The sequence below is a fragment of the Cyphomyrmex costatus genome, unplaced genomic scaffold (assembly GCF_001594065.2).
Source record: "Cyphomyrmex costatus isolate MS0001 unplaced genomic scaffold, Ccosl1.0 scaffold130, whole genome shotgun sequence".
Taxonomy (NCBI): domain Eukaryota; kingdom Metazoa; phylum Arthropoda; class Insecta; order Hymenoptera; family Formicidae; genus Cyphomyrmex; species Cyphomyrmex costatus.
In genome coordinates, this window is record NW_017275283.1 from 586,745 (window position 1) to 613,970 (window position 27,226).

The 27,226-nt window shown below is 31.1% G+C and overlaps 6 protein-coding genes across 9 annotated transcripts; 3 read left to right on the forward strand and 3 right to left on the reverse strand.

Annotated features, from left to right (window-relative positions):
- Positions 1-1,617: 1,617 nt before the first annotated feature.
- On the forward strand, positions 1,618-2,864 carry HINT1 (histidine triad nucleotide binding protein 1). 2 transcript variants are annotated; one of them, XM_018550832.1, is made up of 3 exons: positions 1,629-1,690; positions 1,775-1,926; positions 2,452-2,864. In XM_018550832.1, the coding sequence occupies exons 2-3, from the start codon at positions 1,816-1,818 to the stop codon at positions 2,719-2,721; spliced, it is 381 nt and encodes a 126-aa protein (XP_018406334.1). In that variant the 5' UTR covers positions 1,629-1,690; positions 1,775-1,815; the 3' UTR covers positions 2,722-2,864. The 2 variants fall into 2 exon arrangements, with proteins under 2 accessions (XP_018406332.1, XP_018406334.1); XM_018550830.1 differs by having other exon boundaries at positions 1,618-1,926.
- A 137-nt stretch (positions 2,865-3,001) lies between these two features.
- On the reverse strand, positions 3,002-5,705 carry Dhfr (dihydrofolate reductase). 3 transcript variants are annotated; one of them, XM_018550827.1, is made up of 6 exons: positions 5,644-5,705; positions 3,976-4,096; positions 3,751-3,906; positions 3,558-3,675; positions 3,151-3,260; positions 3,002-3,077 (listed from the first exon to the last, which is right to left on the reverse strand). In XM_018550827.1, exons 1-6 carry the CDS (start codon positions 5,675-5,677, stop codon positions 3,002-3,004), a joined length of 615 nt encoding a protein of 204 aa, XP_018406329.1. In that variant the 5' UTR covers positions 5,678-5,705. The 3 variants fall into 3 exon arrangements, with proteins under 3 accessions (XP_018406329.1, XP_018406327.1, XP_018406328.1); XM_018550825.1 differs by lacking the exon at positions 5,644-5,705 and adding an exon at positions 4,816-4,861; XM_018550826.1 differs by lacking the exon at positions 5,644-5,705 and adding an exon at positions 4,722-4,756.
- An 843-nt stretch (positions 5,706-6,548) lies between these two features.
- Positions 6,549-7,856, forward strand: LOC108782541 (translation machinery-associated protein 7 homolog). The gene is made up of 2 exons (XM_018550834.1): positions 6,549-6,736; positions 7,374-7,856. Exon 2 carries the CDS (start codon positions 7,375-7,377, stop codon positions 7,567-7,569), a length of 195 nt encoding a protein of 64 aa, XP_018406336.1. The 5' UTR covers positions 6,549-6,736; position 7,374; the 3' UTR covers positions 7,570-7,856.
- A 163-nt stretch (positions 7,857-8,019) lies between these two features.
- On the forward strand, positions 8,020-9,376 carry LOC108782542 (transmembrane protein 17B). Its single transcript, XM_018550835.1, has 4 exons — positions 8,020-8,330; positions 8,717-8,820; positions 8,907-9,020; positions 9,100-9,376. The coding sequence occupies exons 1-4, from the start codon at positions 8,237-8,239 to the stop codon at positions 9,340-9,342; spliced, it is 555 nt and encodes a 184-aa protein (XP_018406337.1). The 5' UTR covers positions 8,020-8,236; the 3' UTR covers positions 9,343-9,376.
- A 293-nt stretch (positions 9,377-9,669) lies between these two features.
- Positions 9,670-11,252, reverse strand: LOC108782543 (pleckstrin homology domain-containing family A member 8). Its single transcript, XM_018550836.1, has 5 exons — positions 11,097-11,252; positions 10,908-10,963; positions 10,671-10,792; positions 9,941-10,091; positions 9,670-9,852 (listed from the first exon to the last, which is right to left on the reverse strand). The coding sequence occupies exons 1-5, from the start codon at positions 11,239-11,241 to the stop codon at positions 9,670-9,672; spliced, it is 657 nt and encodes a 218-aa protein (XP_018406338.1). The 5' UTR covers positions 11,242-11,252.
- Positions 11,253-15,028: 3,776 nt separating this feature from the next.
- LOC108782531 (putative zinc metalloproteinase YIL108W) lies at positions 15,029-18,243 on the reverse strand (the record flags this gene model as incomplete). The annotated part of the gene is made up of 4 exons (XM_018550818.1): positions 15,029-15,257; positions 15,432-16,024; positions 16,158-16,592; positions 17,863-18,243. Coding segments are annotated over 4 exons (1,623 nt in total), but the record flags the coding sequence as incomplete, so codon positions are not given.
- Between the last annotated feature and the right edge of the window lie 8,983 nt (positions 18,244-27,226).

Sequence of the window (27,226 nt, forward strand, 5' to 3'; positions counted from 1 at the left end):
TATAAAAAGCCATCATCATTATAAATGCCGTCATTATAAAAAGAAGATGAACGTGTTGTGAGCCAATTGTGCATGAAGGCCTCTATTTCTGCGTCGTTCACAAAACGCTTCTCTTCCAATGCCTCTTTCAGAGGTCCAAACATGTGAAAGTCACATGAACTTAAATTTGGACTAGAGAGGTTGTAGAGAGGTTTTCAAGTGCAACACAGGAAATTGATGATGTCAAGACGAACATTTTTGTGCTGCTCCATGAGAAGACGCCGAACCTAATGAGCTGATACTTTTCTATATTCCAGCTCATCTGAAATAATTTTTTGGATACTGCCATAATTGTTTTCAAGATGAACAGCAATTTCAGCAATTGTAATGCATCGTCGGTCTCTAGAAGGTAACGAGTATTGTCTTCCGTTATACTTGTCTTAATAGCCGATCGTTGTGACTCTATCATTTTCAACTCTCTCCCGTCCTCCAGAGAAAGTCTTGTGCAAAAGAACACACATGGAGCTGTGAGAGGGTTGATCCCGAATTGGCGTAATCTATGGAGAATTTCAACAGATCGAACCCCCTTCTTCGTCAGAAATTTAATTATGATCCGTTGTACAGATGAATCTTTTTTCTCGCTCATTTTGTTGCAGACTGCCGTACCGACTCGAGGACGCTCTTAGGCTAAAAATTTCCTCCTAAAAAAAACTCTACCGAAACATCCTTAACATTGTATCGTCCTATTTTTCCTTCTCTAGGATTCAAAGCAAAATTCTCGTTTATATCGGATCCAACCTCGTAGTTTAACTGTATGCACGACATTTACATTAAATTACATAAAATATACGTAGTTATGACAAATCCTATTAGAGATACGGAAGCGATTGTAATATGTAGCTTTGGTTTAATGCGAAATTAATGTAATCCAAGATATTATGTATATTTTTTATAAATAGAATTATATTCTTGTAAGACTAGGGCCCCTCTGTGCGACCCATTAGAAACACGGGAATGATTTAAAGATCTTCCGGAGAAAACCAGAAAGCGCACTGCCATACTTTGCATGTACCATGAACCATTGCAATCATTAATAGCATATTTTTATTAATGTACAATTCGACGATACGTGTATAAAGCAATAAGTGACAATATTTATATGCCTCTTAGAGTGCATTATTGTATTAAGACTTCGAAAATAGAATAATTACTATTAAGAGAAGACTGTCTTATGAAATAAAAGTTTTATAGTTTTACATGCAAGATCGTGTCTCACAATTAATCTCCCCAATGTATCCATCAGTGAACTTTGTTTTCTTTTTTTACAATCGTAAGAAATATAGAAAGCAATCCGTTGAAATAAGAAAATGTTGTACACCTATAAAATAATTATACAGAATATATGGATTCCAATCGAAATTGTTCAATTATTCCGTAAATTTCTATTATGTTCTTTTTTCTAAGGGAAATAAAATAATTCTAATAGAAATCCATTCCGAATAATTCCTTAATACGTGATCTATTTCTAGATTTCCAATTGTCTAAGTGTTGGAGTGCAATTGTCTAATTTGAAACTCGCGCTTCGATATCTCGATCGTGGCTGCACTGACGTATCGCAACCTTCGGACCGCAATAAAATAGAATTCAGGAATAAAATGAGGCATCGAAACCGCAAAGTAACGTGCAGTTAACGATATTCACTTTATTTATGGTAATCGTGACCACATAATCACATAATCTTCTTTTGACATGAGGTTATCGAATTTCATCATAAATGCGTACAAACACCTGACAGTAGGTGGCAACCTGCCGGTCTGCTCTGCCAGTTTGAGAAAAATGGCGACCGAGGTGGAGAAGGCACAGTCTGCTGCGCCAGAAGGTGATACGATATTTGGAAAGATATTACGTAAAGAAATTCCATGCAATTTTATTTACGAGGACAGCCAGGTAAACAGAAGACATAACACATAAAATTGAATTTTTTCCATCGAATTACATAGCAAATTCGATCTACCGGCGTCATTTAAATGTTTTGCATCAGACTTATTATCGAAAATATCATGTCTTATTTTATATGCTAGGTATATTGCTTACCATATCATTAAAAGTATATAGCTAAAGTTTTTATGCATTACAATAAATTTACTTTATATACTATCTATTCGTGACGTATTGTATTTACCCTTGTATGTACAGCAGAAATTCTATCTATCTGAAATGATTTGTTATTCATTTTGTTATCCATATGATTATTATATAACCACTTGTTGTAGTTTACTGAGTTATATATAGAGACTCAATTAGTTGACTTATTGTATCAAAAAACTTGTAGATTCAAATAAATATAGATATAGAGAGGAAATTAATTTTTATATATATTTTGATTAGTGATAGTTTGACTTGGATTAAATAATATATTGTTTTTATGTAAAATGCTAATATTAATTTATTGTATATATTTCTGATTTACAGTGTGTCGCATTTGACGATATAAATGCTCAAGCACCAGTACACTTTCTGGTAATTCCACGAAAGCCAATTTTGCAACTTTCCAAAGCTCAAGATGAGGATGAACCTTTGCTTGGTCACCTGATGAATGTCGCTCATAAAGTTGCAAAGCAAAAGGGTTTGACAAATGGGTTCCGTTTAGTCATCAACGATGGAAAGCATGGTGCACAGTCAGTGTATCATCTGCATCTGCATGTTCTTGGTGGTCGGCAGTTGCAATGGCCACCTGGCTAATGTATTTATACATTTAAACGTATAAACGTAATTTTCATTATGAAATCTTTATTTTCTGTGAAAAAGGTGTTAAAAATATATATGATTCAGGAACACATTGTACAAAAAGTATCATCAGTAATATAATTTATATATCAAAATTATAATTGATAATATCATCAATGTTTTTTGATATTCTACTTTGATTTATTTATTATAGATACAGCAAAGATAATATCATTTAAAAAAATAATATTTATATTTATATAATTTTAATGATTGAAAGAAGTAGTTTTGCTATTTATCTTCTTTCATATACTTCGTATACAAATTCAATTCCTTTTTCTTCCTGTATACCTTGTGGTACTGTCGGATCTCTGGAATCATTATTATTAGTAAAGTAGCAATATAGAACATTTATATCCAATACAAAGAAATAATAATACTTACTCGATTAACACCAGATCATTTGGAATAAAAGGAAAGAACGTATCACATTCAAATTTTTTCTTTATACGCGTCAAATACAATCGGCCAAAGTGAGGAGATTCCATGGCACTCTAGTATGGAATTAAACAATAATTGTTACATATAATTTAAATTTGTGTTGTTAGTGTTTAAATTTACATTGCATTATCAGGTCTATTTTTTAATCGCACTTCCTGTATGTTTTCCAAATCAAATTGTTTCTCTTTCTTTTAACTTTAAATTACGATTACTTGATACGTTTTACTGCGAGTATGTTTCACGTAAAATTGAGAAAATCTAATATTGTGCAATTAGGAAAGAACAGATTATCTCTCTCTCTCTCTCTCTCACTCTCAAAAATATATATGTGTAATTTATATAAAAAATACCTTGTATACACTACTTCCTCCTATTACCCACACTCTTTCTACTTCATTTTGCATTCCTGAAATTATGTCAAGTGCATGAGGTATACTCTTACACACAATCGCGTCGTCTCCATAATCCCTAAAATTAATACATCTATTGTTTTCTGAAACATTAAATTTTCTTTTACATTATTTTTATTTCACCCATAATTACAACGATTGCGAAGTTAACACCATATTTATTCGGTCCTTCAGAGGTCGATACTTTTCGGGGATGCACTCCCACGTGCGCCGGCCCATAAGTACGATGTTTCTTTTATTTTTATGCTTTGTGTTAGTCGTCATGCGCGTGAAGTACGCCATTTCCGTCCTACGTACGAATCACTCGTTCAAATATTCTCTAAATTAATCAAGTATATCGTTTACTAACAAATCTTACTTTAAACGCCAAGGTAAGTCGCCATTTACTCCAATGCCCATATTTTCGCATGCTGCGGCAATTAATTCCAATTTAGGTGGCATGGTGAGATGCGCTTTTGAGTAAATTCGGTGCAATGATCCTAAACCATACATGGCATTATTCAATTTACGTTTTAACAAAACGTGATTTTATTTGGAGTTTTATTACTGCATTAAAAATATTAGTTCACAAAAAAATATTCGCGAAATTTTAATATTGATGATTCTTCGATTGTGATTACGATTTGAAAAATAACGATAAGGAACGATCACGCGGATGTATCAATATATTACAATTATAAATTGTAATGAAGTCTTTTTAATTTCTGTGTTATCAAGCAATTTCAAGGACTAAGATTCCTTTCACTTCGTCAGTGCCAATATAAAATTGTCGCAACTCGAAGAGTTGCTTTTAAAAATATAAGTTCTAAGTATAATTATAAAAAATTATAAATTTTATTTATAGCAAACATTTTAAGAATAAGTCATTGATTTTTATTAAAAAAAAAAATAAACATTCTAACATTTTTGGTTTATTTCGCTTGATTTTTTATCAGATGTTTCTCAATTCTGTTGTATTAAAAAACTTTTTAGATTTTACCAGAGATGCTGATATCAGTAAATGCTATACATTCTTATCACGCCTTGACGTCAAACACATTTTCTAATCAAAATTCCATATTAACTTATATACGAGCTTATTAAATAAAATAATAAATAAGTTACGTGAACAAAAAGTCTAAATTGTTTCAATATTGATGGCCACGTATTAAATATTTCAATTAATTATCGTGATAAGAATTTTATTTATCCTATTTACTTTATGACCGCTTCTACTGATTATCGCGAAGGAAACTGACTAGCGCGAGTGCTAACGGTCGAACTGTTCGAATATTTTGTCCCCACCATTCATTTTACAGTTCTTAGGAGAAACACGAATTTTTCTTTCAAGAAGAATGGCTTGAAAAATATCGCACTTCTTTCTTTAAAGAAGCGCGATATTTCAAACAATTCTTTTTGATTGTGTTTTTCTTCACTTTTTAAATAGTCTAAAAAGAAGAAAGAACAATTTTCTGTAACGTGTAATATAAAATCTATTCGTTGAAACTTCTTTATAAATACCGTTCATCTCTTTTCTTCTCTTTACTTCAACATATGAAGAGAAAAAGAAGAGAGATGAACGATGCGAGGAGTTCAGCGGAAAAGAACAGACTAGAGGCCTAGGGAACTTTGAAAATCTTGTTCCAATAATAACATCAATGCTACCAATATTCAAACTTTTGAACAAAACAGAAGGGTGGAAAAGATATATCGTAAGGGTGCAGTCCCATGGAGCGTATCGCGCTTATCGCGGATTAGCGGATCGCCAATCACAGAATCGTTCTGTTAGATTTGCTTGCAAAATTTGTAAACAGATCTAACAGAACGATTCTGTGATTGGCGATCCGCTAATCCGCGATACGCTCCATGGGACTGCACCCTTATTCATAATTATCAATAATATATAACTTTTATGTTGTGAGGTATAATAACAGAGATACAAATGTTAATCGAACATAATGAAAAAGTGACTTTTACACAAGAGAGACAATTCAAACGGTTACAATGGAATTTGTTTTTATAAAACATATATATGTACACAACTTACTTGCATATTTATAACTGCTAAAGTTGAACAACATTGCAATGAATTTTTAAATCGATTCCAAATAAGATCCTCGTTCATTAAAAGCTGTCATAATCTGATGAATCTTGATAGATTATTTCGAACAATAAAATAATTGTTATGTTTTATATAAAAACCACAAGTTATACTAGTATAGTTGTTTTCACAATTACCTTACACTTTCTGGAATTAAAATGAAAAACGCGTTTAAAATCCTTTACATTATTTATAGATTATAAGACAGAATTCTATTTACAATTTGATATGCCATGTTTCTGGTGAAAAATTTTCCTAAAACTTTTGTACGACTTGAAACACTTTTTAGAAAATTAAAAAAAAGTTTACAATTTTTCTTAGAAATTTGTATATATATATAAAATTTGAAATATTCTAAGGTTTCTCATTCTATAATTTTTTATGACATCTTATAAAATCTGAAAAAATTAAAGCATAATAATAAAATAAGGCACTTTAGAATATTTCAAATTTCACATAATAAAACTTCTAGAAAAGATGTAAACTTTATCGGTATTATTTCCGAGGTGTTCGAATTTGTATAAAAATATCTGAGAAATTTTCTAAAGAGTTATAAATTATTCCAAAATTCTGAAATTTAAAAAATTTATACTTGTATATAGTAAAAAATTCTCAGAAAAGAATTTTTATTAGATACTTTTTACACATATGTATATATTTATGTGTATATAATTCTTTGGATATTTTGTATTCTGCAACAGTTTAGTTCTGTTTTAAATAAAAAAAGATTTTGATGCTACTTATAGATAAAAAGTTAAAAGGAAAATGATAAAACAGAAAAGTAACAGAGACTCTCTCTCTCTAGCAATATACAAGGAACAGACCTGAACAAACTTGAGATCGTCGAGCTTCGAAATTTACGGTTTGTGGCAGCACAATCTGTGCGATTAGCTCGAGAAAAATTTGCTGTACAGCGGCATTTGTTAAACTTTATCAAAACGAATTCAACGAATTTCGAAATCTGTCTCCTCTTGTTCTCGTACCTCGCGTTTAGTACCATCATAGTACCATCTTATCCGGAAATTTAAAACAGTTGCAAGTAAGTGGGGTGTTTGTGATATACTGACAGAACCGTAGTCGTAAGAGTAGTTTTACGTACTATATAGATGTATGTGTGTGTCGCTGTTTTATTAATATAAATTATATCTATAACTTTTAAGTATTTTCTTTATATTTAAATTGAATTGTAGACTTAATTTTGTGATAATATTAATGGCACAGCTGTTAACATTGTCTATCGCTTATTGTAGAATATTTTGAGATTTGATTAATTTCCGTTTCTGCGAAGGTTATATTGATTTAATCTAAGAATCTAAGAATAGTTATCTAAGAAGATATTTTTATGTTCCAACAATGAGAAAATAAAATTTGGTCAGTTCTGATTTGATTGAAAATCATACCTAATTAAAAAATTTTTCTTATTTTTTTTAAGAAAATATTAATTAAATTTGTGTAATGATTTTAAAAATAAAGTGTAGAATAGTTAATACATATATATATATATATATATAATTAAAAATGATAACTTTTAACTGGGAATGTCAAAGTAATCACAAAACATTGTTTACACAATAAACAAGGTTATAGGTGACTATTCCTGATACAATGTTACAGCTGACAGTGTCATTTTAATAAAAGATAATCAGACACATGTGATTAATTTTTATGTATTTTAGAATGTCTGGCCGAGAAGGAGGTAAGAAGAAGCCGTTGAAGGCTCCAAAGAAGGAATCCAAGGTTTTGGATGATGAGGATGTAGCCTTTAAACAAAAGCAGAAGGAAGCACAGAAAGCTCTAGCTGAAGCAGCAAAGAAAGCCAGTCAAAAAGGACCTCTTGTCACTGGCGGCATAAAAAAGTCTGGGAAGAAATGATCATAGTAATAGACAAAATATGTGATTTACTGTGCCCATAAATGTTTTCCAATGGTTTTGAACTTGATCTTACTGTTACATCAGATTGTAATTTTTTTACGATTCTTTATTTCTGAGAGAACTTTTAAACTTGTACATATAACATTATAAACATGTTCTCCACTAAATTTAACAAAATGAATGAGTCTTGTATAATAGCATTTATCAAATATGACAGATTTTCTATGTTTTATGTCAAATACATTAATTCAAGAGGGAGCAAAATAAAGAACACAAAGATCTCTAAATCTATCAATCCTTACGCTTTATACTGTTAAAATATAATTATTGTTCACTATTATTTAATATTCAATAATATACTTTAATATTAGCTTTAGTTTAATATTAATAAGGATATATATATATATATGTAGTATTATTATGTCAAACTATGATTTTTATGACAAAGATTTTAAACAATAAAAATTTAGAATTTTATTAGATAACGATTATTATCTTAAGTACTCGTTAGATGATTATGTATTTGAAGTTATAGTTTTGGCAACACTGGTAGCAGGTGATTAATTGTCGCTACTGGTTGTATGAGGAACTAGAATACAAACTCAGTTTTAAATGTGTATTTAAACTTCGTTATTTTTCCGAACGTGAAAATTTCATGTTATAAGCAATGATAATGTGGAAAACGTCAATTGTCACCGCGTCAGATCGTTTATTTCCCGGTCTGGCATATCACGATCGAAAAAAGGAATTTTATGATATAGGTATGCATCTTATGTTATGCATTGTTATTGATAGCAGTTGCCATGAGAGACCATAATATTAAATATTTAGGTCACTCTAATTCATCTATATTGTTACTGCCATTCGCTTCAATATCACAAATCAATTTATAGTTAATGTAATTTATATTAATGAGACGTTTTTAATATATTGATTGAAGATTTAAGACAATAATAATATAATTAATCGATGAATATTCTTTATACATATAATTTCTATAATAAATTTTAAAACTTAATTAAAACATTAATAAAATTTCTAACTTTATTAATTCTGGTTTAATAATACTTTTAATTGAATTTTTTGCATTATTTTGGCATATTTATGTATTATATATTTTTATCATTCATATATTTGCTTTATACAGGGAATCAGATACAATCTAGTTTGCCGCTCCAAATGGCATTGTATTTTAATGTGTGGATGTATCCCGTATGGTTTTTTGTAATACTTATCAATTTAGATGCAAAAGTAAGTATGTATTAAAATAATGAAAATTTTTAAAAAAATTGACAGTAGAGAGATAAAGAATACAGATATTATTTCTTATTTTACAGTACTATTACTTGACAGACGTGTACAAATTTATAACTGTAGCTGTATTTATTGTTATATCAGTATTGGAAGGTATACGGCTGTATTTAGGATATCTTGGAAACCTAGCAGAGAAGGTAATTTATTTCAATAAGATGTACGATAGACAAATGGATATATATTAGGATTGAAGGTATTCTCTTAATCTGTATACAGATTCCAGAACTGGCAAGTTTTTGGCTGATATCTACTCTCATACATTTTCCCTTAGAAATGTTCCTTCTTTTCGATAGCAAAACCAAACCTCACTTTAGCGAAACAATTATTAACAATATTATGGCGTTTCTGCTCGTTACAGAAATTATAACAGCTACTGTAGCTTTAAAAAAGTCGGCAGACCATCATGCTAAAAGATTTTATATTGCACAGTTATATGGGATTGATGATAGCAGACATTAATTGTAATAAATACATATTACTTTATTTCTTTCAATTTAACAACAAAATATTGCATTATTAATAAGCTAAAAGACTTAATTTAACATGATATAAATGATATGTTACATTCGAATAAAAACTACTTTTATACTCGGTCGGAACCTATAGAAATATATGAGAATTTATGATTTTATGCTAACACGTATAAAATTTCTCTTAATTTCGTTATATCTTCTTTAATATAATCTATTTACGTATCTTTTCAGGCAATATTTTCTATAACGAAGATATAATATTAAAATTATAATTTTTGAATTTATAATATATTGAACCCTAACATATTTTATATTATACTACCGTAGTGACTTCTAGATTATGATCGTTGTAAAACGTCTCCAAAGCCACTATATTTTTCCTTAAATTTGTTAAGGATAATTCCATATTATTTAAAGTAATTTCTTCTCTCCCTATTTCTCCATCGGCTAACGCTAATAGCAGCTGCGAACGAGAAGGTGTCATACGTGACAAGAGCTATAACAAAATCAATATTTAAATACAATATTATAATTTGTGTAAGTTGTTAGTTTATAGACACATAGACAGAAAAATATATAAATACATTGAACAATTGTTGCGCCAACCAACCATGATATGGCTCTAAGGTTTCTTTGTAAGCTTCTTTCAAGAATGCGACTAAATCTTCTGTTGCTTCTCCAGTTTTATGTGTCTCCACGATTCTTTCAAAGAATAATAAAATCAAATGTAAGGCCCTAAAATCATGTAACAATCATTAAATAAAGATAAATTTTATATGCGAGAGCATATAATTGAAAGGACTTGCAGATTTAATAAAGAAATATACTTATGTATATATATACACAATATAAGTAAATATTGACATTCTTGGTCATTAGATGGAATCTCAGGCCTAACTTTTGTCTAAATTTTACATACATTTTTTATATACATTCAATTATGTACCAATTACTCTTCAACTTTAAAACATGATTTAATTTTTTCATGTTACATCAGCAAGTTTGATTATTCTTATTAGAATATATAAACATTTTATTAAAACTTAGTTTTCTACTTTTTTTTATATAAGTTATGTTATTTTGGTTTTTTCAAATTAATTAGAACCTTTAATGAACATAAATTAAATAACTTAATAAATCTAACATCAGTAATTACAGATTTTGGTTCTGAAGAACAAACATTTGTAAAGTTGTTGCAAAAATAAAACTTACAAAAATAATTATTGTGTATAAATAACTGTATAAAAATAGTTATTATGATTCCATTCAATAATTGAAAATGTCAACATTTACAATTACAATATGTTTAGTAACCTTCTTAACCACATTAAGGCATCAACTGCAATGAGGTCCTTTTCGGTAGATTTTTCAAATAAAATCATGTCTTGTAGAGTCGAGTTAGCTGTTTTATCCATACAATACCTAGTAGTGAGTTTCTGTAATTAGAATGTAAAATTCAATCAATAATAAGAATGTAAAATTCAAATTCCATAGACTGTTAATACACTCGTAAATAATTTTGTTTTTATGAATATTGCTTATTTAACTTACATTGATATTGCCTTGCATGTCGTGTCGTACGGGTGCAAATAATTTGCCAAATTTATCTGAAACACAAATTTGTTTCTGTTGCACGTCATGTTGTATTCAAAGCAAGATTAATTTATAATCGTACAGCAGCAATTCGATTTCGGTTCCTCGGTAACCTTTGAGGTTAAAATCGAAAATAGAGGTACGTACCAACAGTCCGCACAACATCGCGAGCAGCTTGCAAGAACTTCTCGGTGTCTATCTTGTCGTTGATTATTTCAGGAAATTGAACTGTGTTTTGAGTTTCTGTTACTGCACAAGTATTTTTTTGAACGATCGAATCGGAGGATGACATGATCTACTTCAAATCATACTGATACATACTATTGCATACGTATGACATGACATAGGTACTTTGAAATGCTTTGAAATAACGAAATACGTTGCTATGTTGTTATCCTTGTTTTATCTACAATTTTTTTTAAATTATTTAAATTAGGAAAAAATTGCGATAATGATTGACCATCACTATCACCAGCAAGATTCTATGTAATTTCGTTATACATTCGTGATAAAAATTTGATCAATATATATATTGTTATGTTACATCTTTGCAATACATAAATTATATAGACATTCTCAAGATGAAGATAATAAATATTTAAGGTGTCCCCTATTTTATTTTAAACAGTTAAATAATATCTTGAAAAATATATATGAGATATGAAAAAAAAACGTAATTACCAAAAATTAATGGTTCATGAGATATTTATATTTCATCATGTCAAAATTTACCAGAATAAAGTATATAATAAATTTTCATAAATATTATTAATTTCTTGATACGTCTATCTTAGTGTACTCTCATATGCAGAATAATTGGAGAGATCATATTATGTGCAAAAATATAATTTTATTTTAAAAAATGAAGATAATCTTCATATTTTTTGGCGCCTTAAAGAGTGTATAGAACATCAAAGTACGTCCCTCTCGAAATATTTTAAATATCATTAATAATTTCGGAGATAATTGACTGTTTAAAATAAAAATAGAATTTATGTGTATGTATACAATATACACGGTTTAAACTTTTTATAATAAAATTATAAAATTAATTCATAAATATGTTTCTAAAATTACATACAAAAAACTTTTTGAATAATTTCATGAATCACAATTTATAGTTACAATTATTATATCAAATTGCACTGAACTTTTTCATACATTATACAAATAGTTAAGTATGTTACGTAGTATAAAATATTTTAGGATGTTGATTCTTCACACTCTCTCTAAATCAAGACAAAAACTTCACATATGTCTGAAACAATTTAATTTCAAAGATATAGGGTGCCGAAGTTGAAGTAAAAATTTTGTTTTTTCTAAAAATTTTAAAAACTACTCAATTTATTTCGATAAAATTTTAAACACATTCGAAGTAGAAAGTATCACCAAAATAATTGGTTTTCGAAATTTTTCAAAGAAAGAAAATTTTTACTTCAACTTCGACACCCTATATTTTTAAAACTAAGTTTTGGATATATAGCCATAAGTGAAGTTTTCTTCTTAATTTACAAAGTATGAGAAATCGTCCCTTAAAATCTTCTAAAACTTAACTGTGTTGTCATCCTGTATGATATATACTTACTGTAAACTGTAATTACATATACTACTACATATCTATGTAAATTTATTTCGTCAGGACAAATAGATAAAAAAATTGTTAGTCATGTTTTTAAGTAACTTTGTATTCTTAATTCAGTACATATAGATTATTTTTGTCAGTTTGCTGGGATTGATGGTACAATATTGTCTCAGTAATTTTTGGTTCACTAGCTTAACTTATTAAAATAATTTATGATATAATACTGTATATATTGTATACGCTTAATCGTTTGAATGCTAAGATGATCGTAAAAATCCGTGTGAAAAACTCTAACGATGCGTTCGCAGTTCTCCTATTTCATATTAAAAAGTGTCATAAGTATTGTGATAAGTAATAATAAAATTTAATGTATGTACATTTTTAAAATCTATTTGTAATTAATTGAAAGAAAACACTTTGATTAATGCTTAATTCTGAGAAATACAGTTGAAGCTGAGTATATTATCAGTTGTAGTGCTTATTGGCACTTTTCAACGAGAAAGATGAGAACTATGATCACGCTGCGTGGCAGCACTCAAACGGTTAATAATATACAGATATTCTAATGACTTCGCTAGAACTTATGGCAATTGTCCTTTTAAAAATTCTACTTACATAAGTGTGTTTAATTGCATACTCTCTAAAACTTTTAGAGCGACTCTTACTCTGAAGAGTGAAATCTTATTTTTAAAAATTAAAAAATGAGTCACTTTTTTTCAAGATTGGCTTAATTTTTACTCTTTAGAGCGAGATTCTACTCCAAAAAATTAATTTAGAGAGAATATATTGTAAGATTATTCTATATATGAAATATCCGCAACGTATGTAATTATCAAGCACTTCCAATTGTACACTTATTCCTTGTACACTAAATACAATATATACTCCTCGTTTGTAATACTCAATTGTGCACGTTACGGATATTATTAATTAATAAAGATTGAGACTAGAACTTGAGGAACGCTAAAAACTATTGTTACAAAATAAATTATTATAGTAGTAGTTCCCTGCATATTCGACAACATGGAAAGAGTTGTACATGAGCAAGATGTGTTATCAAATATTTCATTTGACTACATCATCATACATTGTTATATAAAATCCATATCATCTATATGTCAGTTACATTTGTGGTATATTTGTGATATATTCCACGTTTCAAGGAGCCATTTAAAAATAAACTACTTGGAATTTTTTTAATGAGTATGAAAACATTAGTGTACATATAAGGTTGTATAAGGTATATGTATACATATATTGATATATTACATATATATGGTATATACATATAATGGTAAAAAAAATTTTTTTTTACTCTGTAATTAAAGTCATTATCATGTTATGAATTTACTTTCTATAATTTTGTAATTGATTCTTATATGCCTTTGCCTATTTTCATTTAAAAAAAAAATAAGTATTTTATATATCTTACATATAAAATATTGAAGGTAGTCGTTTTTCTTTTTTAATATTTGTAACTAAAATTACAAACTATATAAAATTTTTATACGCATAAATTTTTTAAAATATTGCCTATACTTTCAGATAAAAACATTAATCTGAAAATACAGGAAAAATTCTAAAAATTCATGTCTATTAAAATTTTTTATATTTTATAATTATAATTGCAGATGTCACGAAAGAAAATTTTTGTTAAATAACTACTTCAATACCTTGGCAAAATATACTTATATTTTTTATTTTAAATGTTATAGGATATATAAAAAAAACATTAACATATTTTTATTATCATTAAAAAAATCCCAAGCAGTTGATGTTTAGATGGATCCTTGACACGTATAACGCATTGTGTATAGTGGATACAAGCTTTTATTTGATTCGCAGCTGTACAAATCGTATTTAAAAGTATCATTTATAACATAAATATCTAAAAATTTCACTCTGTTATTAGAATTTTTTAATGGTATAGTGTAATAAAGCATTAAAATATTAAGTATGATACAAGAAAAAAATTTCACGTGCAATTTGCTTTCATTCTAGCCGAAATTGTATTCGTATTTTCAGAAGCAAGGGATATATAATGGCAGTATGATACTTTGATTAATAATTTTAAACGAAATGTGATCGCCATGATCTGGACGAATAACTTTATGTTTTTATATTAAATGGAAATTAGTACTTTATTTTATATTCATAGAATTAAAAAATTAAACTCATAAAATAAAATTGTAAATATTTTCGCAGATTATTTTTCAAATTTTTATTCTCACTCAGTATTGCATTTATTACGTATACTATATGTGTGTCTAAAAATATCTCATTTTATCTATGGAGATTTATTAATAAGTATAATTAGCGCGTGAAATATCAATAAAAAATTAATTTTTCTATACATATTGAATTAAAATACTTAATAAACTTTAAATGAGGAAAAATATATAACATCTTTGCGCAATTTACAATATGTATATTAAGCCAGTATTGCTTACGAACTGTAACAATCTTCGCTTGACTAGAAAATAAAATTATGCATCATTGTTTCTGCTGACCTTTAAAAGGCAGTAGGAAGAGGATGTTTGAGCACATTCCCGGTGGAGTCTTCGGCAACGAGGGTAAGCGTGGTGAGGCAGTGGGATGGAGGTGGTGGAACTAAAGCTTCCAAAGGTGGTCGTAAGCCAGGAAATTGGCGAGAACCCACAACCATCCCACCTGATGTCTCTCTGAGCTCTATTACTCGTACTCCATATCGTGACCTTACCACATTCCTTATAAAGCAAAATCGTAGCTATTAAAAAGTTATGCTGAAATTTATTTGATTTTATTACTAATATTTAAATAGAGTAATAAATAATTTAAGAAGAAATTAGTCGATCGCGTATGAAAAAGTCATGTGATGTATTGTCACGTAAAACGGAAGCGTATCATTGATAATAACTCACCTTTTTCCATCGTATTCTATTTCATGATGATGTCTATTGGAACGATTATCCATTTCACTGTTAAACCAGCGATGATACGCAAGTAATGCTGCACATGATGGACCCCAGAATGTTCGGTCAGGTTGTAAAGGAGGTTCGGAGGCAATCAGACTCTTAGAAAGAGATCTATTAAGCTCAGGACTAGCTGGCGCTGAAAGTCTTCCGGGTAACTGTCTTGAAGTAGACGATGGCGCGGGTCTAGATGTTTCCGAAAGCAATCTACCCCTTCGTGGACTTGACAATACGAGGTCTTGCACAGTTACCGTGACACTGAGTGGTCGGCTAAGGGCGACAGTCGTGTGTTGAGGATCCCTTCTAATGGGATTACGATTGAAATCGATTCCAGCTGCGCCTACAAAAACCCTATCGACGTAATCAAATCCTCGACCCATTATCCCCTCTCGAGTGTGGCCGAGATCAAAAGTGTGACCAAGTTCGTGTAGAACAGAACCTAATGTTGTCGCTAAACAGCCACCGTGCGTACCACGATAATTACTGTCGTCCATAAGCTGCTCGGTGTCAATGACAGTGGCGTCCAGGAATCTTGATAATACCTAATAAATTATATGAGACTCTATTTTTTACCCTTTTTTAAACGTTTCACATGAAATATATAAAGTGAATCCACATTGTATACATGGTTTTCATTGTCATGTTAAATTAGTCAACGATCATCATCAAACCAACCTGAGCCATACACGTAGGCCAAGTGTGAAGACACGCCGAACCAAAGAGCGCTAAGCCACCTCCACCGAGGGCTGCATGGCCTTGTGTTCTCGCCAAAGTGTCCTCGTGCGTGCGAGGGCTGGGTGCGCCACGGTATCTCGTGCACGACAAAAACGCCAAGTATTTACGATCTTTAGACGCCAAGGGACCAGTCATCAGCTCACGTGCGATTAACTCCCACAGTTCTCTTTGCTTCATTGCTCGTGCCTGGTCCACGTGAAGCATACTGTGCATTACCAGACATTCCGGACCATCCAGATCTCTTTCCAGCTGAAAGGTCTTTCTGCCATAACCGGTCTCTTGAAGTTTTTCAGCTGTCAAAGTCTGCAGAAGTCTAGCTCCTAGTCCTATTCTCGTTGCCGCGCTCTCAGGTGATCGATCTTCATTGCGTGGACCCTAAAACGTAGATTGAATCATGACCTGCGATGGATGCGAATAATTCGCAAGATTATAATTGTTTCGCGAGATTAAGCAATCAAGAGAGAACAATCGAATTATCATGTCAAAATAATGTAGGCAAAACTAACACGACGACATGGCTATTCATGCAATAGAATAACGATCGATAATTGAAGAAGTGCACGCTACGTTCCAAGTAGCTGAATTATGAGTCACTTATCTGCATTATGTTCCTTAAGTATCAATTTCAGTTAATCAAAATAATGTTCCTGAATATAAAATCTGATATCGATAACATTTAAATAATAAAAATGTGATTGCAATAATTTTGTGATATGAGCTTTAAGTAATTATGTAAAAATAATTCTTATCAGATTTTGCTAGGAGAATACTATACAAGTATACAATCTGTAAGAGCGTGGCAGGCCTATCTCAAAGAAAAATGGCTTATTAGCCTTAAATTTATATTGATTGTATTCAGTAGGATTATGGCCAAAATGTAATTATATTAATAAGGAGTCCAGTCACCAGCTGCGTCTATAATAGACTGGCACCTCCGAGGCATACTTTCCACTACAGTTTATCTACTAAGAGCGTAGCAAGGTTTACCCGACACAGTCGAGTAAAGATGTACTTTGAATTTTTGTTTTCGCCGATAAGTGCCACCTTTGTATTGCATATGCATTATAATCAAAGTATCCGTTGTTGTTTGAATTATGTTAGAATAAACAATTTTCAAAATGAGTGCTGCCTACGCCTCTCGTTTCGAAGCAGGCTTTATCTCTTTACTGACAACCTGAATGCTCTGAGAAAATATTAAAAATATACCAAAAATGCTTTGATTTCGTCTGCCCAACGCTGGTTTATCAGTAAAGATAAAGATTGGTTACTCCAGGAAGATAATGACCCCAAACACCGAAGCCGGCTATGCACGTCCTAGAAGAGGGAAATAACATCGAGACACTTCAATGACCTTCAAAAATGAGTAGTCACTCATCAAAAGGAAGCTTCGTGAAAGATCGACATCAACTTCGAAACGCTTAAAAAACGAAACTCGACGAATCTGAAAATCTTTACTACGTGAATATGCGATTTCTTTAGTGAACATTACCACGTAACGATCATCACTGGACTCCTTATTAATATAATTTTGACCATAATCTTACTGAATACAATCAATATAAATTTAAGGCTAATAAGCCATTTTTCTTTGAGATAAGCCCGCCACGCTTTTACTAGATAAACTGTAATTTACTGTTGTTGTTACCTGAAAATAACCATCGTGACCCGCACAAATGACGTAAACTGGTGTTACCCTCAACCTGGTGGTTCTCGGTTCATAAATCAGGACCAATCTTCTTTTATGCCCACCCGCCTCAAATTCTAGTTTGTTCGGACCGCGTGCCAGATCTACCAAGACACGGAACTGACCAGCAATAATCGGCCATTCAGAGGTCACGTTCTTGTGACCCCGAACGGTAATGTAACTGCATAGCGCAGGTGCATGACCTCTTATCAGGGCCAAGCTGTAAGTCAAGGTCTCGCCGTCCACTAAATTGCGAATCGTGATGCCTTCCGGGTTACCGTTTGCCGCGAAGGTACGGTGACGATGATGATTATCCGCCAATGTCGCAACATCCGCAAGCACCTTAAATACACACGAGTAAGTATTTTATATTTGTATTTTGGAGTACATCTTGTGCAATGTCAAGAAGTCGAATAAATACAAATATTTATTGATATAATTTTTAAGAAATTTTTATAGTTGTTAATTTTTACCGTTCTAAATTTTTTCAAATAAAATCTCTGGAGAGAGAAAATTGAATCAGTCTTGAAAAAGAGTGGCTCAATTTTCAATCTATAAGAGATTTCACTCTTTAGAGTGAGATTCATTGTAAAAATTTTATATAGAGAGAATACAACAATATTTATATCCATCAAGAAAGATTAACAAAATTTATCTATATTATATCCCAATTTATGATGATTTAAATGAAATTTTGAATTATAACAAATTAAATTTAAAAAATTAATTTTTAGACATGCTTCTGAAATATATACAACTTTGATCACAAGAAATAATTTGTTTTAGATCCATTTCTACTAATGCAATTTAACTTTAATGTCGATTTTTTAAATTCACTTTTTTTACTGATTATTAGAACTAGAAAAAAATAAAAGATAAGTTAAATCTACATTAAAGTTAATCTACATTAAATAAAATAAACATTAATATATAACATAAATAATTATAAAAATTTATTACTATATCTGCGCAAAATAAAATCTATCATTTCCTTAATCTTAATCCGATTAAGTTTCTTGATTCCTACAGATTCCTGAGGGATATAACGGTAAATACACTTTAAAGGCATCAAGGTTTTATCGGCTATAGTAGCTTTTCTACCGTATAACTATAGACTCAAAGGCTTATTATTAAGGTTTATTATAGTAAACTCCTGCGTAGGACAAAGATTTCTATTATTGGATTATGTAGGGTACGAGATGAGACCACGCACAACATTGTATTTTAGATAATATTCATACTTTATTGTTTCAACGATATTTTAGTCATCGCAATTTTATGGAATCATTAAAAGGAATATCACATAATAAAAAGGATTACCATAACTGTGTAAAGTTTTTTAACGTTTTTTGATATATGGAAAGGAGTATGCATATATATTCTCATAATTATCTTTATTTTGTCTATTTTCGTCAATATATATTAATATCAATCTCAATTTAATTTACTTTTTATTTCTTTTGTAGTTTTGTGAAAAAATGAAAATAAGGAATAAATTAAACAGAGTTAAAATTAATTTACATTAATAGAAACGAGTATATCTGCTACATACACACGATAATCTCAAATATGTACAAAAAGTATTGTTCAGTTTGCGACTTGTTTTGTAAGAAAGCTTAAAAGTTTTGTCGTTAGTTCGATAAACTAAAGAACAATAAGCTGCGTTACTTCGTTTCGCGTCACATTCAGAACTCTTTCGAAAGTAACAGCTTAATCTTCCAGTAAAGAAAAACAGATCGATACGCCAATTCTCGAGCGGTCACTCTATAAAGACTCGCCGAGTACGAAATAAACGAGAAATTTCAGTTCCTGGTTTTAATTATTGCGAAGAAGTATGATTTGTATATTTTATTAATGCCTATTTCTATTAATATAAATTAACTTTAATCTCGGTTTAATTTACACACTATTCTTTTTTCCATTTTTAAAACTATAGGAAGAGTTAAAAAGTAAATTAAACCGAAATTATGTTAGTCTGTATTGTATAGATTGACATAAATAATCAATACGTCCGCATAAGCATATAGTATACTAGCTACGATGGTATTCTACATTTGAATATTTATACTGTATATCTGATACAAAAAAAATTAGTGGAGCCAAAATGATATCATCATTAATAAGTAGATATATTAGGAAAAGATTTACGTAATACGCTCCAAAAATGTTCGACCTAATTTATATTCTTATTTGCAAGTATCAAAATAATAAGCATTATTATATTTGTCTATTATTGAGATACAAAAAAACTAAAGATTCAAAAAAATGTTTTAAATAAAAATGGAATGATATCGAGAGGGACTTTTTAATATGTTCTTTTTCTAAGGAAGCGCTAAAAATACAACAGTTATCTCCACTTTTTAAGATAAAATTATATATAATTTTTTCGATATATAACATGATTCTAATTATTTTGTATATAAAAATACAAAAGTAAAGATATTAAAAAAGTAATAGTTTAATTGATATTTTATAATCTATTTGTTTTTTTATTTATATTGTATTTCTTGATTTTTTTGATCATACATAAAATAATAAGATAATTTGAATGACAAAGAAAATACAATGTTATGCAATTTGCACATTTTTTGAAAGTAATAATGTATTTTTTTATATCAATTGATTCTTCACTTTTTTCTGCGCATTGAAATATTAAAGTATAATTACAAAAGAATTATTATAGTTTACGAGAGATATTTTATATTTCATATTCAAAATTTATCAGAATAAAGTATAAACTATCTTATAAACTATTAATTTTTCGATATCTCCATCTTAGTATTCTTATATGTACAATAATTAGAGAATCATATTGTGTAAAAATTATATATTTACTTTACTTTTTATTACATATTTTATTTTGAAAAAAATGGAAGTGACCTTTATCTGAAACATTCTTTTGTATCAATAACTTCAGAGTAAATTATTTAAAACAAAATAGGGCATTCTGTATACAGAATATAGTATATGTTCTACTGGAGAGAGTTAAATGCAAAAATAGTGATATCCATGGCAATATTTGATAGGTTTTTTAACGAGAAAACTCGTTCTTCCTCCGTGACATTATTTCGATTATAATTTTGCAGATTGAATGCGACTCGTGCGACGCAATTATAGCAGTGCAGACTAATATTGTCGAGGATTAACTTTTTAAAGCGTTATATGTCTATATATATATACATACACACACACACACATAAAATTAGTTGTGTGTTGTGTGTGTGTTATATACATATAACGCGCTGGGAATAAGATTTTAGTCGCATATGCAAGGTTGTTCAACATTCGTGTGCTGCATACGAATCAGACGGAGTAAAAAAAGGATAAAAAACGAAGCTAATATTATATAATGTACTAAAAATTACAAAAAACACAAAAAAACTTATGCAGTAAGCAAATCAACATTTGTACTTGCTATTACAGTTTACATTATTATTGTCTTACGATTTCTACTGTGATTGACTGAATCACCTACCTTGCTTTTACTTGATTTTTAACATTATAAAAAATATTTTTTTCGTATAGTCTTAAGAAACCATGCGTGACAGGCACAGATGTCTACAGACATCTGTGGTGACAGGCCTTTCCCGTCATGTGCTGCGATCACGCGGTAAATTTCGTAAACGTGAGACTAAATCTCGAATGACCCGATCTTCTGCCCTTCCTGTCATCAGAGTGCTTCGCATCGCATTAAGGATCAAAAGCAGAAACCACGTTTCCATTACTTATATGACCGCTCTCTCTATTGTTTCCCACCGCGATTCCCCCCCGTCGCAAAGGAGGACCGGCTTTGATCCATTCGACGAAGCGATTTCCGTTACACGCCGCTAAAGCTAAACAATTGTGACCAATCGCAAGTAAAGCAGATGACAAGCAGCAGACGACACGCCGTCACACAGCTGTGTCACAGACGTGAGTCTGTTGGTAGTCACGCAACCTTCTTCGACGTGTGACATGCAGGCGCACGCATATTTTATTTCGCGTAGATCGCACACAAGATCCACGATTACAAAGAACTTCTCAAATCTCTCAAGCCTATTGCAGACCCTAATTTAATTCTCATAGACCCCATTCAGCCATCAACTTCCTATATTCTATTACTTCGTTGGGGCTATGCATGGACTTTCCGGTTTCCAAGAGCCTATCTTACGTTTTCGGTAATTCGAGATAAATAATGTAACGCGACGCTCAATGAAGTTGCCGATACTTAACTTACCATTTTGACTTTGCCACAGCAAGGTGGGCGATCGACTTCGCCGAACGAAACTGTATTCGATCCAGCTGGCTCTAATGCTCGAAAGACTTGGGAAGACCACCGAACATGCGGAGTTAAAGACTGTGGCGCCCGGCTTCGAGTGGCTGGTTACGGTATTACACGGCGCCGTCGCGCAACGCAGCGACGACGCTGCAGAATAGACGTCCGGGGGGACAGCCGCGTCGGCCACTACGTCCTTGCGCCTCACCCTCGTTCTCTCTCTCTCTCTCTCTCTTTCTCTCAAACGCCGCCGGATGGTCCTTTCTTTGACCGACACTTTCGCGCCGAACCCCCGTTTTCCACCCCCGTCCCTAGCATACTGCGTCACCGAGTATATATGCGTATCATACGCGGCGCATGCAACTGCAAAATGTGACGCGGCCACAAACTAGGCTGCAAGATGCACATTGTATTGCCGACTTTGCGCTTCCTTTATTTATTGATGAAAACAAACAAACAAGTGAGCCCTTATTCGGCAGTTTTATCAAATATCCGCCTCGTTGTCATCTTGCTATGTTGTTGTTTTTTAATTCTCTAATATCAATCAAGAGTATGCGATCTCGTGATTTTCCTAATGTCTACTTTGCGCGTCAAATTCACGTCAGTTTTGATAGAATTCTATTCATTTTATTATTTATTTAATTTAGAAATAATCGTTGTGGAATGATTTTATATACACATATCTCAGCAGTAAGAAAGACATCATTTTTCTTTAGATTAAAAATTTATAAAAAAAGATTTATATTTTTTTCTTCTTTATTTTTTAAGGAAGTATAGTAAAGTAAATCTTTCATTACATAATGGTCCTCAAAGTCCGACTAAAATAACTTTTTTATTTTCGGCGGAAACCGAAAACGAATTTTGAAGTTTATTTTTCGAAATTTTTCTTTGAAAGATTGAAATGAAACTAAAACCAAAATTTCAGTCAAACTCCACGAGAGTTTTATATTACTACAGTACATAAACTAGGTAGAGGAAACCTGTGTGGGAAGGCTGTGTGGAAAGGCAGTGCAGTGAAGGATCCCAAGAATAACAAAACAATCAAAAAATGACTTAATTCGGTCAATATGACGTCATGTGTTAAGATTTAGGAAAAAATGATATAGTTAAAATTAAGATCAGAAACCTTTTTCTATTCCTATAATTTCATTATGGAATAAATTTTAAAATAAAATTAAATGAAATGAAAAAACTTGAACATTTAAATGTTTTTTAAATCAAAATGTAAGAAAAGAGAAATCACCCGCTTTACTCAACCCCCTTGGGCAAAGCAAATGAGTCGAGCAATGAGAATATAATAAAAAAATTAGTATATTAGCTAGAATCGTCACAAAAGTAGTTGCTAAATCATAGGGATTTTGACTTTCGGTTGTATCAATATTTTACATCGATACGCATCGCAGATCAAAATATCGATGCTTAAAGTATCAGGCATAGAGACCCTGTAAGGAGTGACTCGCCAACTCGTCACGTGACTATGGGTGATTCTGATTGGCTGGGGTATGGATCGCACATCTGCGTTCCATGAACATGTACCATAACCTATTCTAATAGAATACGCGTACAGATGTTTATGACAGATGACACATGTGGTGCTGTCAGTTTGTGTTGCTTACTGACTAGTAAGCTAATTTATCACATTAATAAAGTAAAATTTTGACAAAGGCAATGTACATATATCACGAATAAGCTTCGAATTAATAAACACTTCATAGTTAAAAATAAGAGAGTAATACGAAAGTTAGAGATACCTATTTCATTAATGTAATTCTCTTGTAGGTTTTGATTTTATACATTTTGAAAATGCCAAATATATGTTGTGCAGCAAAATGTTTTAATAAATCCAATGATGGATACACTTTGGGCGATTAGATATATTGATGGTAGGTCGCCGGAAAGAAGTAAAAATAAGGTTCGATCCCATCACGTTTTTGTTATTGTCCCTCAGAAAATATTTGTAAATCGCAATCAAGAAAGCGGAAGAAAGAGGAAGTTAATGTGCGTAATGTCAAAGCAAGAATATCGTCAGAAAATCGTCTTCTTTTAAAACAAATTTCGCCAAATATTGTAGAACATTCTTATAGTCAGAAATCACATGTATCAACTGCTTGACAAATATGACTATCAGACATTCTTCTTATTTTAACATTATGCACATTAACTTCATCTTTCTTCCGCTTTCTTGTTTTCGATTTACAAAAATTCTCAGAGGGACAATGACAAAAACGTGATGGGATCGCACCTTTTTTTATTTCTTTCCGGCGACCTACCACTAATATATCTAATGGCTCAAAGTGTACCTGAAATGAGGAAAGCATTAAATGGAGAAGCACTTATTTTTAAACTATTTTTATTCGGATCCTGCATAGTATTCTTACGATGAACACTCACTTCGCACAATCTCAGATTATCTATGAATCTTGCATTCTCGCCAAAAACAGCATCTATCCATGCTTTCCGATATTGATCTTACTTGGGAAATCTGAATAACGCATATCCATCACTGGATTTATTGAAACATTTCGCTGCACAACATATATATGGCATCTCCAAAATGTATAAAATCAAAACTTACAAGAAAATTACATTATTAATGAAATAGGTATCTCTAACTTTCGTATTACTCTTATTTTTAACTATGAAGCGTTTATTAATTCGAAACTTATTCGTGATATATGTACATTACCTTTCTCAAAATTTTACATAGATGTGATAAATTAACTTACTAGTCAGTAAGCAACACAAGCTGATAGCAACACATGTGTCATCTGTCATGTACGCGTATTCTATTAGAATAGGTTATGGTACATGTTCGTGGAACGCAGATGTGCGATCCATACCCCAGCCAATCAGAATCACCCACAGTCACGTGACGAGTTGGCGAGTCTCTCCCATCGACATATAGAATGGACCGCTGATGGCAATGGTGGGGGTAGAAAAACGGATAAAGTGAGAGGCAGAAATAACATGATCGTTCTTTCTCTGTTTACTGGTAACTACTGATTACTATTGGTCGCTGTTAATTCAACAACCAATCAGGCTTCAGTAAACAGAGAAAGAACAATCATGTTGCTTCTACCTCTCACTTTATCCATCTTTCTACCCCCACCATTGCCATCAGCGGTCCATTCTATATGTCGATGGTCTCTCCCAGGAAGTAAGATATAAGGAGACTCCACTCCGTAAAATAAAAGTGGACCCATTTTAGGTTTCGAGTTCAGCTTCCGATTCTGATGAGTGCGAGTAAGAGAAATGATCATTTCTCTTACTCGCACTCATTATGCGCAGCACTACTAAATTCACGAGCGCTGCGAGTGTCGAGAATCGGAAACGGAACTCGAAACCTAAAATGGGTTCATGTCTTGTAGACTGGCGAGACCGAGTGGAGTCTCCTTATATCTTCCTTCATGGTCTGTCCTTACAGGGTCTCCAGGCATGAAAGTGTATCGATACAATTAATATCGATACGCTAATTGAATACGTAAAAAAATCAATTTTTTGCAAAATAGCAGATACATGATGTAGTATCCTTACATTATGAGCAGATGGAAATCATCTTTAAAGTTATTCTAATCCGACTTTTTTGTAAAAAAAAAAATAATCCTTTCACCGAAAGTGCGATTTTCAAACAATTTTTGATATATCGAGATGCATATCACTCATCTTTATATAATAATTTTCTTGTTTTAATTAATCCAACGTAACGCACGTAGTGCCTCGTTTAGAGCACCCCTGCGCCGTTTTATATCGGCGGCAGCGTTTGAAGTAAAATAGCTCGGCGGCGGCAGCGTTTGATGGAAAAAATTGGTGGCGCGGTTGTGCCCAAAAAGGGAAAAATCAAGAATTTACTATTTAAAAATCGTTAGCGTAATTCTTAACCGATCTTTAGTTTTCTTTAGCATTTATTTACGATTAATTAAAAAAAAAAAAGGTCTAGATCGGTTAAGAATTACGGTCTGTAGCGATTTTTGAACAGTGAATTATTGATTTTCCCCACTGTGCGGCGGACGATAATTTATCGGCGGTGGCGGCAGCGTGGAACACAATGCACAATGGGCGGAAAAGCTCTGTTTGTGGATAAAATTCGACCGACGCTGTAATTCTTAACCAATCTCAAGATTTTATTTTCAAATGCTCGCAATTTAATAAGCTTTAAGCCTATTGTGCGTAAATTTGGATTACGGTCCGAATTAAAAACGGCCGATCCAATAAAGTGAGCGAAAAATACTGAATAAATTTGTAATAAATCAAGCATATATTTACGCAAAAATGTTATTGTGTGTTTGTATGTATGTGTTGCATCGAAATAATGTATTTGCAATTTAAATAAAAAAATTATGTCAAAATGAAGAAAAGTTCAATAAATAATAGAATTTTCATGAAATATAATACATCCAAAAATAAGGGAAACTTTTTTCATGCTATTTGATAAAAAAACATATGGATCTTTTTTTTAAAGACTGACTTTTATTATATTACTTCATAATAAATGCATAAGTGCATGATAAATTAATAATTATAAGCCCAAATGTCAAGGTATCAGTCATGAAGGGAATTTTTACACATACGTATATATAAAATCTTAAAAACATATAAACTATATATGTATATATCTTTTATTTTCTGTTGCGTTTAATGCACAAACACATAATAATATTTTTGCGTAAATATACATGCATGATTTATTACATTCGGTATTTTTAGCTCACTTTATTGGATCGACCATTTTTAATTCGGATCGTAATCCAAATTTATGCATAATAGGCTTAAAGCTCATTAAATTTCGAGCATTAAAAAAAACATTATAAAATCGGTTAAGAATTAAAGCGTCGGTCAAATTTTGTCAACAAAGAGAGCTTTTCCATCTATAGGTGTAAGTATAGCATACTTCAAATAAAAAGTTTAAACTCCGAATTATTTAATATTAATGATAAACAAATTATTTTATAGGGATATATTTACAAAATTATATCACAAATTTAAAAAATTATATTAAAATAATAGTTTTTATTAAGAAACATGAATATACAATTTATTTTAAATCATTTTTTTAAATTTATTCTGTTACTA

Excerpts from the sequence above, each read along its gene's own strand:
- HINT1 (XM_018550830.1), top strand. The coding sequence starts at position 1,729 with ATGAGGTTATCGAATTTCATCATAAATGCGTACAAACACCTGACAGTA. Across the intron at positions 1,927-2,451 it reads TTATTTACGAGGACAGCCAG|TGTGTCGCATTTGACGATAT; the intron begins GTAAACAGAAGA and ends TCTGATTTACAG.
- Dhfr (XM_018550827.1), bottom strand. The coding sequence starts at position 5,677 with ATGTTGTTCAACTTTAGCAGTTATAAATATGCAA. Across the intron at positions 3,261-3,557 it reads GAGGAAGTAGTGTATACAAG|AGTGCCATGGAATCTCCTCA; the intron begins GTATTTTTTATA and ends ATTCCATACTAG. Across the intron at positions 3,078-3,150 it reads AATGATCTGGTGTTAATCGA|AGATCCGACAGTACCACAAG; the intron begins GTAAGTATTATT and ends TAATGATTCCAG.
- LOC108782541 (XM_018550834.1), top strand. The coding sequence starts at position 7,375 with ATGTCTGGCCGAGAAGGAGGTAAGAAGAAGCCGTTGAAGGCTCCAAAG.
- LOC108782542 (XM_018550835.1), top strand. The coding sequence starts at position 8,237 with ATGATAATGTGGAAAACGTCAATTGTCACCGCGTCAGATCGTTTATTT. Across the intron at positions 8,331-8,716 it reads AAAGGAATTTTATGATATAG|GGAATCAGATACAATCTAGT; the intron begins GTATGCATCTTA and ends TGCTTTATACAG. Across the intron at positions 9,021-9,099 it reads TTGGAAACCTAGCAGAGAAG|ATTCCAGAACTGGCAAGTTT; the intron begins GTAATTTATTTC and ends ATCTGTATACAG.
- LOC108782543 (XM_018550836.1), bottom strand. The coding sequence starts at position 11,241 with ATGTCATCCTCCGATTCGATCGTTCAAAAAAATACTTGTGCAGTAACA. Across the intron at positions 10,793-10,907 it reads ACATGCAAGGCAATATCAAT|AAACTCACTACTAGGTATTG; the intron begins GTAAGTTAAATA and ends TTCTAATTACAG. Across the intron at positions 9,853-9,940 it reads TGGCGCAACAATTGTTCAAT|CTCTTGTCACGTATGACACC; the intron begins GTATTTATATAT and ends ATTTTGTTATAG.